Source organism: Neovison vison, chromosome 2 (genome assembly GCF_020171115.1).
Source record: "Neovison vison isolate M4711 chromosome 2, ASM_NN_V1, whole genome shotgun sequence".
In the NCBI taxonomy this organism is placed as follows: domain Eukaryota; kingdom Metazoa; phylum Chordata; class Mammalia; order Carnivora; family Mustelidae; genus Neogale; species Neogale vison.
The window spans coordinates 239989483-240001281 of record NC_058092.1 but is presented as its reverse complement, the minus strand read 5'-3'; the positions used below and the strand labels follow the sequence as shown (position 1 = coordinate 240001281).

General features: G+C 67.9%; 1 protein-coding gene across 3 annotated transcripts; it reads left to right on the top strand.

The window, feature by feature from the left end:
- The first annotated feature begins 70 nt into the window (after positions 1 to 70).
- On the top strand, positions 71 to 9919 carry ADAM8 (ADAM metallopeptidase domain 8). Of its 3 annotated transcripts, none has more exons than XM_044236727.1 (24): positions 71 to 155; positions 1018 to 1121; positions 1982 to 2058; positions 2148 to 2226; positions 2326 to 2402; positions 2731 to 2914; positions 3191 to 3253; positions 3331 to 3399; positions 3507 to 3676; positions 3774 to 3855; positions 4032 to 4183; positions 4264 to 4441; positions 4617 to 4706; positions 4830 to 4983; positions 5062 to 5143; positions 5497 to 5659; positions 6136 to 6213; positions 6634 to 6718; positions 7310 to 7415; positions 7792 to 7951; positions 8392 to 8457; positions 8654 to 8704; positions 9464 to 9541; positions 9837 to 9919. In XM_044236727.1, exons 1-24 carry the CDS (start codon positions 113 to 115, stop codon positions 9885 to 9887), a joined length of 2442 nt encoding a protein of 813 aa, XP_044092662.1. In that variant the 5' UTR covers positions 71 to 112; the 3' UTR covers positions 9888 to 9919. The 3 variants fall into 3 exon arrangements, with proteins under 3 accessions (XP_044092662.1, XP_044092661.1, XP_044092663.1); XM_044236726.1 differs by having other exon boundaries at positions 4794 to 4983; XM_044236728.1 differs by lacking the exon at positions 3774 to 3855 and having other exon boundaries at positions 3507 to 3578; positions 4794 to 4983.
- The last annotated feature ends 1880 nt before the right edge of the window (positions 9920 to 11799 follow it).

Sequence of the window (11799 nt, the reverse complement as noted above, 5' to 3'; positions counted from 1 at the left end):
GCCAGCGCGGCGTCGGTAGACCCTGGACCCCGGACCCCAGACCTCGGGCCCCGTGCGCGCCCCCTGTTCTTGGCCCCGACCCCAGTGTACGCCCCCCGAGCGCGCCCCGGCCATGCGCGGCCTGGGGCTCCCGCTGCTCGCCCTGTGTCTGCTAGGTGAGTGCTGCGGGGAGGGGCCGCCCTCCGGGGCGCCAGCGGGTCCCCTGGCCTTCCACACCCTGCCGAGCTCCGGGTCAGTCTCCGGGTCGGTCGCGCCGAGGGGAGCCCTCACCGGGAAGGCCCAGGGTGGCAGACGGAAACTTCAAAAGGGAACTGGGGGAGAAGCCGCCTGGGGTGCTTCCCCAGCGCTGGTCCCTCTGGGGACTCACAGGGCACTGGGGAGAACCGCGCCTCTCCCCATCCACCTGGAGCCTTGGGATGACTGCCCACGCCTACCCAGGTCCCCCGGCCTGGCAAGGAAGGGAGGACCAAGGAGCAGTGTGACCTGGAGCGGAGAGTGGGCACTGGGGGAGGAGAGTGGGAGGAGGTCGTCCAGCCACTTGGGACACACACACACACACACACACACACACACACACACACACCCCGCTGCGCTCTGGGGAGCTTTCTGGGCTGAATTCCGTGGTGGCCCAGACCCCAGCCTGGGGGGCCTCTGCCCGGAGCCTCTCTGCGGGTGCTCTGCCAGATGAGGGTCTCATCCATTGACGCTCTAGGACTGAAGAACCTTGCCGGGCGGCCGCTCTCTGGGCCTCACCCCACTCCCGGTGCTGTTTGTCATTGGGTCCCTGGCAGCTGCTGGATCTGGGCTGGGACAGGCAGACCTATCCCCCACCCAGGCCGGTGCGCCCAGAGACCCGAGGGAGGGGAGGGGAGGGGACGGGAGGTCAGGTCAGGTCTAGGTCAGCCCGATGGGTTCCACCCAGGGCTCCGAATCCCTGGTGCTCACACTCTCTGGTGACCCCCCAGGGGAGGTGGTGCAGGCCCACCACCGGCCGGCTGACCCCCTTCTCCCCCACAGTGGCAGCCCCCAGCACCCCACTGCCTCACGTGGAGCAGTACGAGGTGGTGTGGCCCCGACGCCTGCCAGCACCCCGTGCCCGTCGAGCTCTGCCCTCCCACCTGGTAAGTCTGGGCGGGGAAGCCAGCCTGGGGGGCCCCCACGGGCTCCCCGGAGCCTGTCCTGTCTGTAGCTCCCAGCGTGCCCACCACTGCCGGCAGGGCTGTCTCTGCCCGCACTTCCTCCACACCCAACCTCCACTCCCTGCATCCTGCCTCAGCCTGCCCCCAACGGGTGGGGCGGGCGAGCTGAGTGGCTTCTGCTGCGTGGGGGCCCCTGGGGCTGCTCGGGCTGCCTTTCAGCAGCCCTGATGGCTCAGGGCACGTCACAGTTTCACTCACTGGCAAGATAAGTCTGATCCCTTTCAGGCCGGAGGGGATGGCTCATCTGGGGCGTGTGGCCAGCCAGGTTTGTGGTGACTGTGATGACGCACCTTCGAGGGGCATTTGGAGCTGGGCTGGGATTCCCCGAGGAAGGCTGCCTGGAGGCATTCCTGAAATCCCTGTAGGACCGCCTGTCCTGACCTTGGTATCTGGAGAAAGCCTTCTAGAGGTCGGCAGGCTGGAGACCCTCTCCTGGGGTGCTGGGTCATGTGCCCCCATCTCCTCTGCTACCTTGGATCTAAGGGCTGCCGGTCAGGGCCCTGTCTCCCCAACCCCCTGCTTTCTGGGAAAGGGGATCCTAGTCATTACGTGTGTGGACAGATGGGGAAATTGAGGTCTAGAGCTCCAACCTGCCCAGCCCCAGCTTCCTAATACTAGCCTGACACTGAATGACCCCTAAGGTCCTCTGAGGGGGCTTTCAGATTTCAGGGTGCCCTGGCCTTGACTGCACCCCAGCCCAGCCCCAGCACACCAAGGTTGGAGGCGTGTGTGCCCTGGGTTAGGGCCCCTCACCCTGGACCCCTCCCTGTCCCCCGGTTCAGGACCTGTACCCGGAGAGCGTGAGCTACGTCCTTGGGACCCAGGGGCACAACTTCACCCTGCACTTGAGGAAGAACAGGTAAGTACATGCCCGGCCACTCTGCCAGGCCAGAGGCGGCTTTAGTGGGGGGCAGGCGGGCCCTGGGAACCACAGTGGCTCTTTTCCAGGGACCTGGTGGGCTCGGGTTACACGGAGACGTACAGGGCTGCCAATGGCTCCCAGGTGGTGGAGCAGCGACAGAGGCAGGTAGGGCCCAGGACAGCCCTGGAGAGGCCAGCGGCCAGCGGAACCCGTGGCGGGGGGGGGGGGGAGCTGCAGGCCCCTCACGCCTCCCCCCTCCTGCAGGGTCACTGCTTCTACCAAGGCCACGTTCAAGGACATCAGCACTCCGCTGCCAGCCTCAGCACCTGTTTGGGCCTCAGGTGCGGGCCGCAGACCTGGGGGGGTGGGGTGTCAGCTGTCCCGCACTTGCTCCAGAGAAGTCGTCGGAGGCCGAGAAGAGAGGGGCTTGGGGTGGTGATCTTCCCACACACGGACTGTGGCCTGTTAGAAGTCACAGATTCCCCGGGCTCTGGGGCTCCCCTCGGGCCCTGCAGCCTGTTCGTACACCCCTCCCCGGCCTGCCGCTGTCTGTCCCAGTGCAGATGGGGCTGGGTCCGCAGCAGCAGCCCTGCCCCCGCCCCTGCCGTCCTCCCTGCCGTGGTGGGGGGTGCACTCATTCAGAACCGCCTGGCTTCTCTCTGCCCTCAGGGGCTTTTTCCGGGCTGGCTCAGACGTCCACGTGATCGAGCCCCTGGACAGGGCTGGCGAAGAGGGGCGGCACGCGCTATACCGGGCGGAGCATCTGCAACAGAAGCTTGGGACCTGTGGGGTCAGCGACACCAGCTTGGAGCAGGCCCTGGGGCCTCGGACCTCGGCAGCCTTCAGGCCCCGGGTGAGCGGGGGAGCCCAGCATCACCCCCGTCCCCTGGGACTGCATCCCCCAGACTCCCCTGTGCTTGGCTGGGGGTCCCCATGGCCAGTGGGCCTGGCTCTGCCAGTCGCTACTGAGACCGTCCTTGTCCTGAGCTGGAGCCTCCTGGATGGCACCTTCAGTCTGAGCAGGGGCCCGGGTACCCGCTCCAAGACCTCGGGAGAGGGTCAGGGTGTGAAAACTGGGCCCGGGCCAGGACTGTGGCCGGGGCGGCTGACCAGCGCCTTGTGCCCCCAGAACGGGCTGCTGCCCCGAGACACCCGCTATGTGGAGCTGTATGTGGTCACGGACAGCGCAGAGGTAGTGAGGCGGAGCGCGGGGGCAGGGCTGGGGCTGGCTGGTGGGCCGCGTGCCTCTGAGGGCCTGCCGTCCTCCAGTTCCAACGGCTAGGGAGCAGAGCAGCGGTGCGCAGCCGGGTGATGGAGGTGGTGAACCACGTGGACAAGGTGGGTAGAAATCTCCGTGGTCGAGGGGACAGGGCCAGCAGGAGCGGGGCTGCGTCTGCCGCCCTCGCTGTCCCCGAGCCTGACCTGGGGCCCCCCCGCGTTCCCAGCTTTATCAGGAGCTCAATTTCCGTGTGGTCCTGGTGGGCCTGGAGATGTGGAGCCGAGGGGACGAGATTCAGGTGAGCTCGAACCCCGACACCACGCTGGACAACTTCCTGCGGTGGCGGACGCAGAGGCTGGTGGGAAGGCACCAGCACGACAATGCGCAGCTCATCACGTACGTGGGCGCCGGGCCCGGGGCCCTGCGGCGGGGGGGCACGTGGGAGGGAGGCAGTTTCCAGGCGTCCACCTTCGCCCACTGCTCTTGTTTCCAGCGGGGTTGAGTTCACCGGGACCACCGTGGGACTGGCCAAGGTGTCGGCCATGTGCTCCCAGGACTCGGGGGCTGTGAACCAGGTTTGCCGGCCTCTGGACGGGGAGCCCTGAGGACTAGGTCCACATGCTTGTCCCCACGCTGTCCCCGTGGGTTGGAACGCCTGGGGGCCGCCACCCCTGGAGGGTGCAGGGATGCTTTGAGAAGTGTTACTGGCAGGAGGGGGTGTGGCTTTAGCTGGCAGGGCCTCTCCCGGTAGGACCACAACCTAGAGAACCCTGTCGGTGTCGCATCCACCATGGCCCACGAGATGGGCCACAACCTGGGCATGGACCATGACGAGAACGTCCAGGGCTGCTACTGCCCCGTGCCACGGGAGGGCGGCGGCTGCATCATGGCGGCCAGCATCGGGTGAGGCCAGGGGCTGCCCGGGGAGCGGGGTGTCCTAGGAGCCCCCGCACCCTGACCGAGGCTCCGTCCTGCGCCCCCAGCTCCAAGTTCCCCAGGATGTTCAGCCAGTGCAGCCGCGCCGACCTGGAGATGTTCGTGGAGGAGCCCCGCACAGCCTGCCTGGCCAACGCCCCGGACCCCAGCCGGATGGTGGGCGACCCTGTGTGCGGGAACCAGTTTGTGGAGCGCGGGGAGCAGTGTGACTGTGGCCCGCCCCAGGTACAGGCCAAACGCCCGCCGCCCTCTGCCCTCTTGGACGCCCATTCATGACCCACCAGCCACCCCGTGTGCCGTGGCCACAGAGCAGAATGCTTCTGCTCTCTGAGCCCCGAGGGGCCTCTGGGGAGGGGGCCCAGGGTCTGTGCTGGAGCCCACTCCTACCTCTGCCCTTCAGGCCTGTCAGAACCCCTGCTGCAACGCCACCACCTGCCAGCTGGCCGCGGGGGCCCATTGTGCCCAAGGGGCCTGCTGCCAAGACTGCAAGGTGAGTCCTGGGCCCCCAGGCCAGTCGGTGGGAAGGGGTCCCAAGGAGATGGCTGACTGCGCACGTAAGCTCTGCTCTGCTGGGCAGGTGACGCCTGCCGGTGAGCTGTGCCGTCCCCCAAAGGATGCGTGTGACCTTGAGGAGTACTGTGATGGTCAGCGGCCATTGTGCCCGGAGGACGCCTTCCAGGAGAACGGCACACCCTGCCCAGGGGGCTACTGCTACAATGGGGTCTGTCCTGCGCTGGCCCAGAGGTGCCAGGACCTGTGGGGGCCAGGTGAGGCATGTGCCCACAGGCTTGCGGGGCGTTGCGGGGCCCAAGCCAGAGGACTGACCCCTTCCTGGCCCCCCGCAGGCTCGCGTGTTGCTGAGGAAACATGCTATACCTATAGCATCTCCCCAGGCTGCCAGGGCAGGCCCGCGCAGGGTTCCAGCAAGTGAGTGGTCATCTGTGGCCTGATTTCCCCGGGTCGTGAGCCACAGGATGTCCCTGGAAGTGGGGCCGCCCAAGAGGGTCTTCTGCACAAAGGAGTCTGGGGTCTGAGTCAGAGGGTTCTCCAGGGGGTCCACCCTGCCCTCCGGCACCCCCAGGCCTGAGCATCTGTCTGCCCTCATGGGAGGGAGGGTGTGTCACTGTCACTGGGGGTAGGGTAGGTGCCCACCAGAGGGCCCTACGGCCCATCCGAGGGCTCGGGGCGTCGTTTTCTGCAGCTCCCCAGGTCCTCCTGAGGGAGGGCCCGCGGGCGTCAGGCAGGAGACCCAGCAGAGCTGGTTGCTTCTCTGTGCACAGGGTCGACACGTGTGGCACCCTCTACTGTGAGGGCGGACGGAAGCCGCCGGAGCGGAGTTCCTGTACCCTCACCTTGCGCACGGGCACTTGCCAGGCTCTCGCCCTGGAGGGAGGTGCTGCGTATGAGCCAGTGCCGGAAGGCACCAAGTGCGGCGAGGAGAGGGTGAGCGCCCCGGGCCTGTCTGCTGCAGGGTCGACCACTGCCGGCAGCTGGTAGGGGCTTCCGAGGGCTGTGACCCAGACGTGAGCCTGGACGCGCCCCATGTGGCGTTCCTAGACACATGTCCCACGGAGGTGAGCCCACACGGTCCGAGGGCCGTGCACACCGGCTCCCGTGTGGGCTCAGTCGAGGCGCTGCCGGTGGACGGGAGGTGCTCAAGCAGCCGGTCCTCCGCTCACGGGGTGTGAAGACCATTCTGTTCTGCAAGCCCACACCTCCCTGGGCGTGGGGGACGCCGGCCCTCTGGCCCCGGTGGCCGCTGTGGCCCTGCCGGCCTGGGTGTGACGGCCCCGGCCTGCCTCCCCCAGTGCTCCCGATCAGGCCGAGGGTCCGCGTCGGCTGGTGGTATTCGTGAGGACACGGGGGCTCCAGGCGGAGGTCTAGAACGTCTGCCTGAGGAGATCCCCTCGGCCCTCCAGGTTTGCTGGAAAGGAGTCTGCCGGCACCTGCACGTTTACAGATCCATAAACTGCTCTGCCCAGTGCAACAACCACGGGGTACGTGAGCCCATGGGGCGTCCCGCCATGCGCCCTCTGGGGCTGAAGGAGACCCGTGGGCCGTGCTCGAGATGAGCTCAGGCCCAGCAGGGGACGCTACCGGAGGCTGGTTGGATCTGGGTGTCCCTTGTGAACACCAAGGCCCGGGGCCGCGGTGCCGTGGACGCATGGGCTGGGGCTAGGCAGACCCGAAAGCTCTCCGCTGTCAGTAACGTGTGTCACGATGTGGGACAGCCAGCCACTGAGAGCTGGAAATACCAGGGCTGGGGTGCTCCCTTCTGACCCCAGTCCCAGGGAGGTTTGGGGGCGTGCCCCAAGGACAGCCCACAGGAAGCCGCCAGACAGCTCACCTTGCCGGCCACACGTCTGATGGGCAGACAGGTATATGGCGGCCTGGTCCTCACCCCCGGTCACCCCCAGGTGTGCAACCACAAGGGACAGTGCCACTGCCACCCGGGCTGGGCCCCGCCCCACTGCACAGAGCTGCTGCCCCGCGTGCACACAGGTAGGCCCGGCGACCCCGGGGCTTTCGTGCCTGCACGGCCTGATAGGGTCCTGTGCAGGTCCCGTCCTTCCTCAGACCACCTGGGCTGGGCCGGAGGGCCACCACGTGCCCTCAGGTCCTTCAGGCCTTGTCAACGATGCAGGTACGCGGCCTCGGCTCTCTGACCCCGCGGCTGCCACCTGGGCTCCCCGTGAGACAGGCAAGAGGCCTGTCCTAGAGGGCACAGTCGTGGGGACAGGACCCAGCCAGTTTGCTGGGTCCTCGGCCGCCTTCTGAGCGCGGGAGTCTGAGGGCCCCCCACGCCCGCAAGCGTCTTCTCCAGTAGCCCCTGTGCCCACAGCTGCCCACAGCAGCATGGCCCCTGAGCCTGGCCAGACCCTGCTCACGTCACTGTGGCCAGGGGCCAGTCCCCACCAGGCCCCCCAGCCCCGGCTCTGAGAGCCCACAGGGCGGTGTAACAGACTCGCTCTCAGTGCTGAGGCTCCTCACGTGGGCCCTGGGCTCCTGGGTCTCCGCCTGAGAAAACGGTCCCCTCCTTGGCCCTGGGGCCCTCACTGCCCTATTGACACCTGGTCTCCTGCACCCCCACAGGGTCCAGGAGCCTCCTGGTGGGCCTGCTGGCCTCTGTGGTGCTGCTGGTGGCTCTCCTGGCAGGTGTGGTCTTCTACCGAAAGGCCTGGAACCGAGGCTCTTGGAGGTGAGCATGCTCTGGGGTTGCAAGAAGCACTTCCCGTGCATACACGATTGGGAAACGTCCTGCTGCTGCTTGAGGAAGAGGAACAGCCCTCCGCACAGAGAGCTTGGGGCCTCTGCCTCTTGAAGACAGGGCAGGTGACAGGCAAGGCCAACAGGTGGGGGGGGACGGTAAGCCCAGACAGAGCCCCTCCATCCCCACCCTGATCAGTGCCAGAGCACTTGGGAGAATATGGGCTTTGCCCGTCGTGGGCAGCTGCCCATGGAGTTGCCATGGGACCTCACCCCATCTTGCTGTCTGCAGGACACACCCAGGAGCCCGATTCCCTGGGCCAGACCCCAAGGCCAGGACACACTGACCAGTCTTGCTTTCTCCCCAGGAGCTCAGTGCCCAAGACTGCCAAGGGGCTCTCCAACCCCCTGTTCCATGAGGGGCCCAGTGTGCCAGCCAAGGGTGGGGCTCCAGCCGCCACCACCCACCCCAGCCAGCCCACCAGGCCCATGGCCTCCAGGATGACCCCTAAGCAGCTGCCCCGTGCTGTAAGCAGTGCATCCCACCACCCCTGGGCCATCCCCAATCCCTTCCAGCAGGGCTTGGAGCTGCCCCGCAGAGGCAGAAGCAGGCTTCAGGGTGGACAGTCTGAGAACCCGCATGAGCCAGTGACAGACCAGACCTGGGACTTGGACGTGAGGCTCTCTGCCTCTGCAGGGTGGACAGAGAGGTGTTAAGGCCCAGATGCCCTCTGTTCCTGCCCAGCATCTCTGGGCCCCTCCACAAGACTGGCAAAGGGGAGGGTGGGAGTTGCACCTGGGCTCAGCCTTGGGCACCCGTGGGGCAGGGCAGAGCCCTCCATGTGCACTTCACTCTCCCTCCTCTGGGAGGGGTGGGAACCTCGGGTTCTGGGCTGGGACCTCCAGAGCCTGGCTCCCTGGACCTAGCCTCCCTGTGAGCCCCAGGCTCCCCACCCTGTTCCCTGCAGCCTCCAGTCACCATGTCCAACCCACCCTTCACCATTCCTGTGTACACCCGGCCGCCCCCAGACCAGGTGAGCGGCCAGGGCATCTGGGAGCACCAAGTGGGTCCTAGGCGAGGAGTGCAGGGGCTGGGGGCTGGGTTTGGTGAGCTGGGGACCCCAGGGCAGCAGCCCCTACACTCCGGAGGCTGATGGCCCGGCCCTGAGAGGATGTTTACTAAACCCGGGGGGCTGAGGGGCCCTGACTGCCACTCCTCCCTCCCACCAGCTCAGACCTCCTCCTCCTGCCAAGCGCCTCCCTGAGCTGAAGCCCAAGCAGGTGAGAAGCCTCCGCCCTTCCGGAGACCTCCAGCTGCACGCGTGCCCTTCCCTGGCTGCCGGGCGCCTCCCAGCCAGACCCTGTGGTGTCCTTGGCTGCCTTGTGGAGCTCAAGTCTAGAGATGCTCGGAGATGCGTGGCGGACGGCTCCTTCCGCGGTGGTCCCACACGGTCTGCAGCGTCCATCCAGAGACCCTGCCAGGAGCCACCGTTACTGTGGTGTTTGCTTCATGGAAATTCTCTTGTTTAACTTTTTGAACTAATTTTAGATTTACAGCAAAGCTGCAAAAATAGCCTTGGGGGGGGGTTTGAAAGGAAAAATGAATAAAGGGTCAGAAATGGGTCGAGCCAGGAGCGGCTGCAGGGGAGCTGTGCACACCAAGGGTCTTCCCTTGGAGGGGCGTGGCCAGTGCCCACGCTGGGCCTTCCCTTCCTCCACCCAGATCCTGGGGGCACCTGCCCTGCCTACCCAGAGGAAGCTGAAGTGTAAACAGATGCCAACTTTAGTGGTGAATTCTCAGCATTTGAACTTCCAAAGACCCACATTCTAGCCATTTAAGAGCCTTTTTTGGGAAATGCTGGGGTAGGGTGGGGACGTTGAGGGAGAAGGCCAGAGTGCAGCTGATGGGCCCAGGAGGGGGTTCTGCCCCAGCTGGGGGCACTTCTTTGTGAAGAAGCCTGCAGGGGAGTCGGGAGCAGAGCCAATGCTGGGGAAGATGGGGCCTTGGATGGTGTCCAGAGTCCGCTGTCTGTCCCCCAGGGTGTGAAGCCGACCTTCCCACCTCCGATGCCTCCAGTCAAGCCTGGGGCGGGAAGAGCCACCCCTGGACCCGTGCAGGTGAGCCTGTCTCCCCCCGGATGCTGGGCAGCAGGGCCGGCGGACTCCCTGGCTGGGGCAGTGTCCCGGGGTCACTGTCCACCGGGTTTGTCTCACACCCACTTGCCCCTCTTGCCGCCCCTGCTGCCCGTGCGTCTGTTCCTCCTGTCAGTCAGGGGGCCAGGCTGGGGTCGCGGGGGTTAGGCCTGTGGCGGTCGCCGCCCGGTGTGGGCCGCGGTGACCTCCGCACGAGGAAGCGTGACTCATCGGGGCCCTCGGACCGCGGTTCAGCTCCGGTTCTCCTTCCTCCTCCCAGGGCGCCGCGGGTGCGAAGGCGGCTCCGAGGCCCCCGGTGCAGCGGAGGTGACGCGGGGCTGCGGACATCGGCCCGGGGGGGACCGCGCTGCCCTCCCCGCGGGGTTCGGGTCGGCCCGGCCCCTGCCCCCCGCCCCCGGGGACCCGTCCGGCCCGAGGAGCGCGCGCAGAGGAGCCACGGCCCGCCGCCCCCCTCCTGGGACCTCCCCGCGCCCCCTTCCCGGAACACCCCCCCCCCGGCGTCCCGCACCCCGAGGGGCCCCCGCGCCCGCAGCGGGGCCGGAGCTGCCGCGAAGTGTTTCCGGACCAGGTCACCGACCGGTCTGCACGGTCGGGACCGTCATTAAACCGACGCAGCCCCGTGTGCGCGACCGTGTGCGGCGCGAGTCTCGACCCGCGAGCGGCCGGTTAACGCGGGGCGGCACCGCCCTCGGCCCGCCCCCTCCCCGGCCCGCCCCCTCCCCGGCCTCGCGGCCCCTCCCCCGCCGGAAGTCCCCGCCCCTTCCGGTCTGGCGCGCCGCCCCGCCCCATCCGGCTGCCGCGGCCCTGCGCTGCCCCTCGGCGCCCTCCGCGGCCTCCGCGGCCTCCGCGCGTGGCCGGACGGGCCCCGCTCAGCCGCCCCAAGCGCCGCCCGGCCCGGGGACCGGCGGGCCGCGGAGGTGCAGGCGCCCTTGGGGGCACCGGGCCGGGGCGGGGGCCGCGGGGCCGCCCGTCAGCCGTCGGCGAAGCGCTCCCTGCACGTGCGGGAGACCCGGGGCGGGGCGGGAGGCTCCTCGTGCGGCCCCGCCGACCCCAGCCGCGCCGCCGGGGGGCTGCAGCCTGACCACTGGGGCCGCTCGCCCAGGACTGGCCGGTCCCCGCCTGGGCGCCGCCTCCTCGGGGGTCCTGGGACGCTGACGCGTCGGAGGCCGTCAGGCGGGGCCGACCTTGCGCCCCGGCCCGCGGCCGTGCGGGCGGAGACCGGGCACCAGCCCACCGCGGCTGCTGGGCGCGCACGCCCGCGCCGCGGACCCGGAGCTGGGCCGGCGCGTTCTCGGCAGCCTGGCCTCCCCCTTCCCGCCCCTTGTTCTCCGCGGGCGACCCTCCTCTCCCCTCCCCTCCCCTCCCCTCCCGGCCTCTGGACCACGGTTCTCAGGCCGCTTCCCTGACGGTCTCTTCGGCGTTTGTGTCCCTGTCCACTGGACTCCCCTCATTCCGCCGAGAGGACAGCGCGGTCCGCTTAAGACCAGCCCCACCAGGGCATCAGTCCTGCCCTCGGACCGCACCTCCTGCTCGCTGACTCCCCAGCAATTCCGGGCGGCGGGCTCGGCTCCAGGCCCTCGCGTTCATGGGGCTGACCGGCTGTCTAGTGGGAAGCGTCCGTCGTGAGGGGCGATAGAAGCACCTAGGACCCTAAGGGGCAGCAGAACGAGGACTGGGTGACCCAGGGGTGCTGCAGTGGGGAGCAGGGTCCCTGCGCCACTGAAGCTGGGCAGGGGGGGAGCTCAAGCTGTTCAGGGCCTGGGAGGCCCTGGTCAGGACCTCTCTGAGCCTGAGGGGTTACAGGAGGGACTGTGGGGTTGACACCTGGGCAACTTCCGGTAGGACAGAGAACCAAGAGGGAGAAGGGGACTTGGGGGGAGGTGGAGGCAGGAGGGCTGCTGCTCAGCCCAGGGGTGGGAGGGGTCCCCATTGCCAGGCGGGGAGCCTGTGGGACTTTCTAGCCAAAAGGTGAGCTCTCCCTCGGAGGTCCAGGTTAGGACAGGCCTGGCCTGAAGGCACAGGGCACTGAGCACTCTGGCCCCGGATGGCACTGCCGGGAACGGGACGGTTGCGGGGTTTCTGTGGGTGCAGGGTGAGACGGCCCACGAGCCCCAGCCTGTCCTCCAAGGAAAGCCGGACCCACTTCCTGGCCCCACAAAGCTGCTGCGCTGAGGACCACCCCCACGTCCTTTGCAGGAAAGTCTTTCACAAGGTGCATTTGT

Bases quoted from the DNA above. Each gene is read 5' to 3' on its own strand.
- ADAM8 (XM_044236726.1), top strand. From the start codon at position 113: ATGCGCGGCCTGGGGCTCCCGCTGCTCGCCCTGTGTCTGCTAG. The intron at 2,227-2,325 runs GTAGGGCCCAGG...CCCCTCCTGCAG, and splicing joins TGGAGCAGCGACAGAGGCAG to GGTCACTGCTTCTACCAAGG. The intron at 4,707-4,793 runs GTGAGTCCTGGG...TCTGCTGGGCAG, and splicing joins CCTGCTGCCAAGACTGCAAG to GTGACGCCTGCCGGTGAGCT.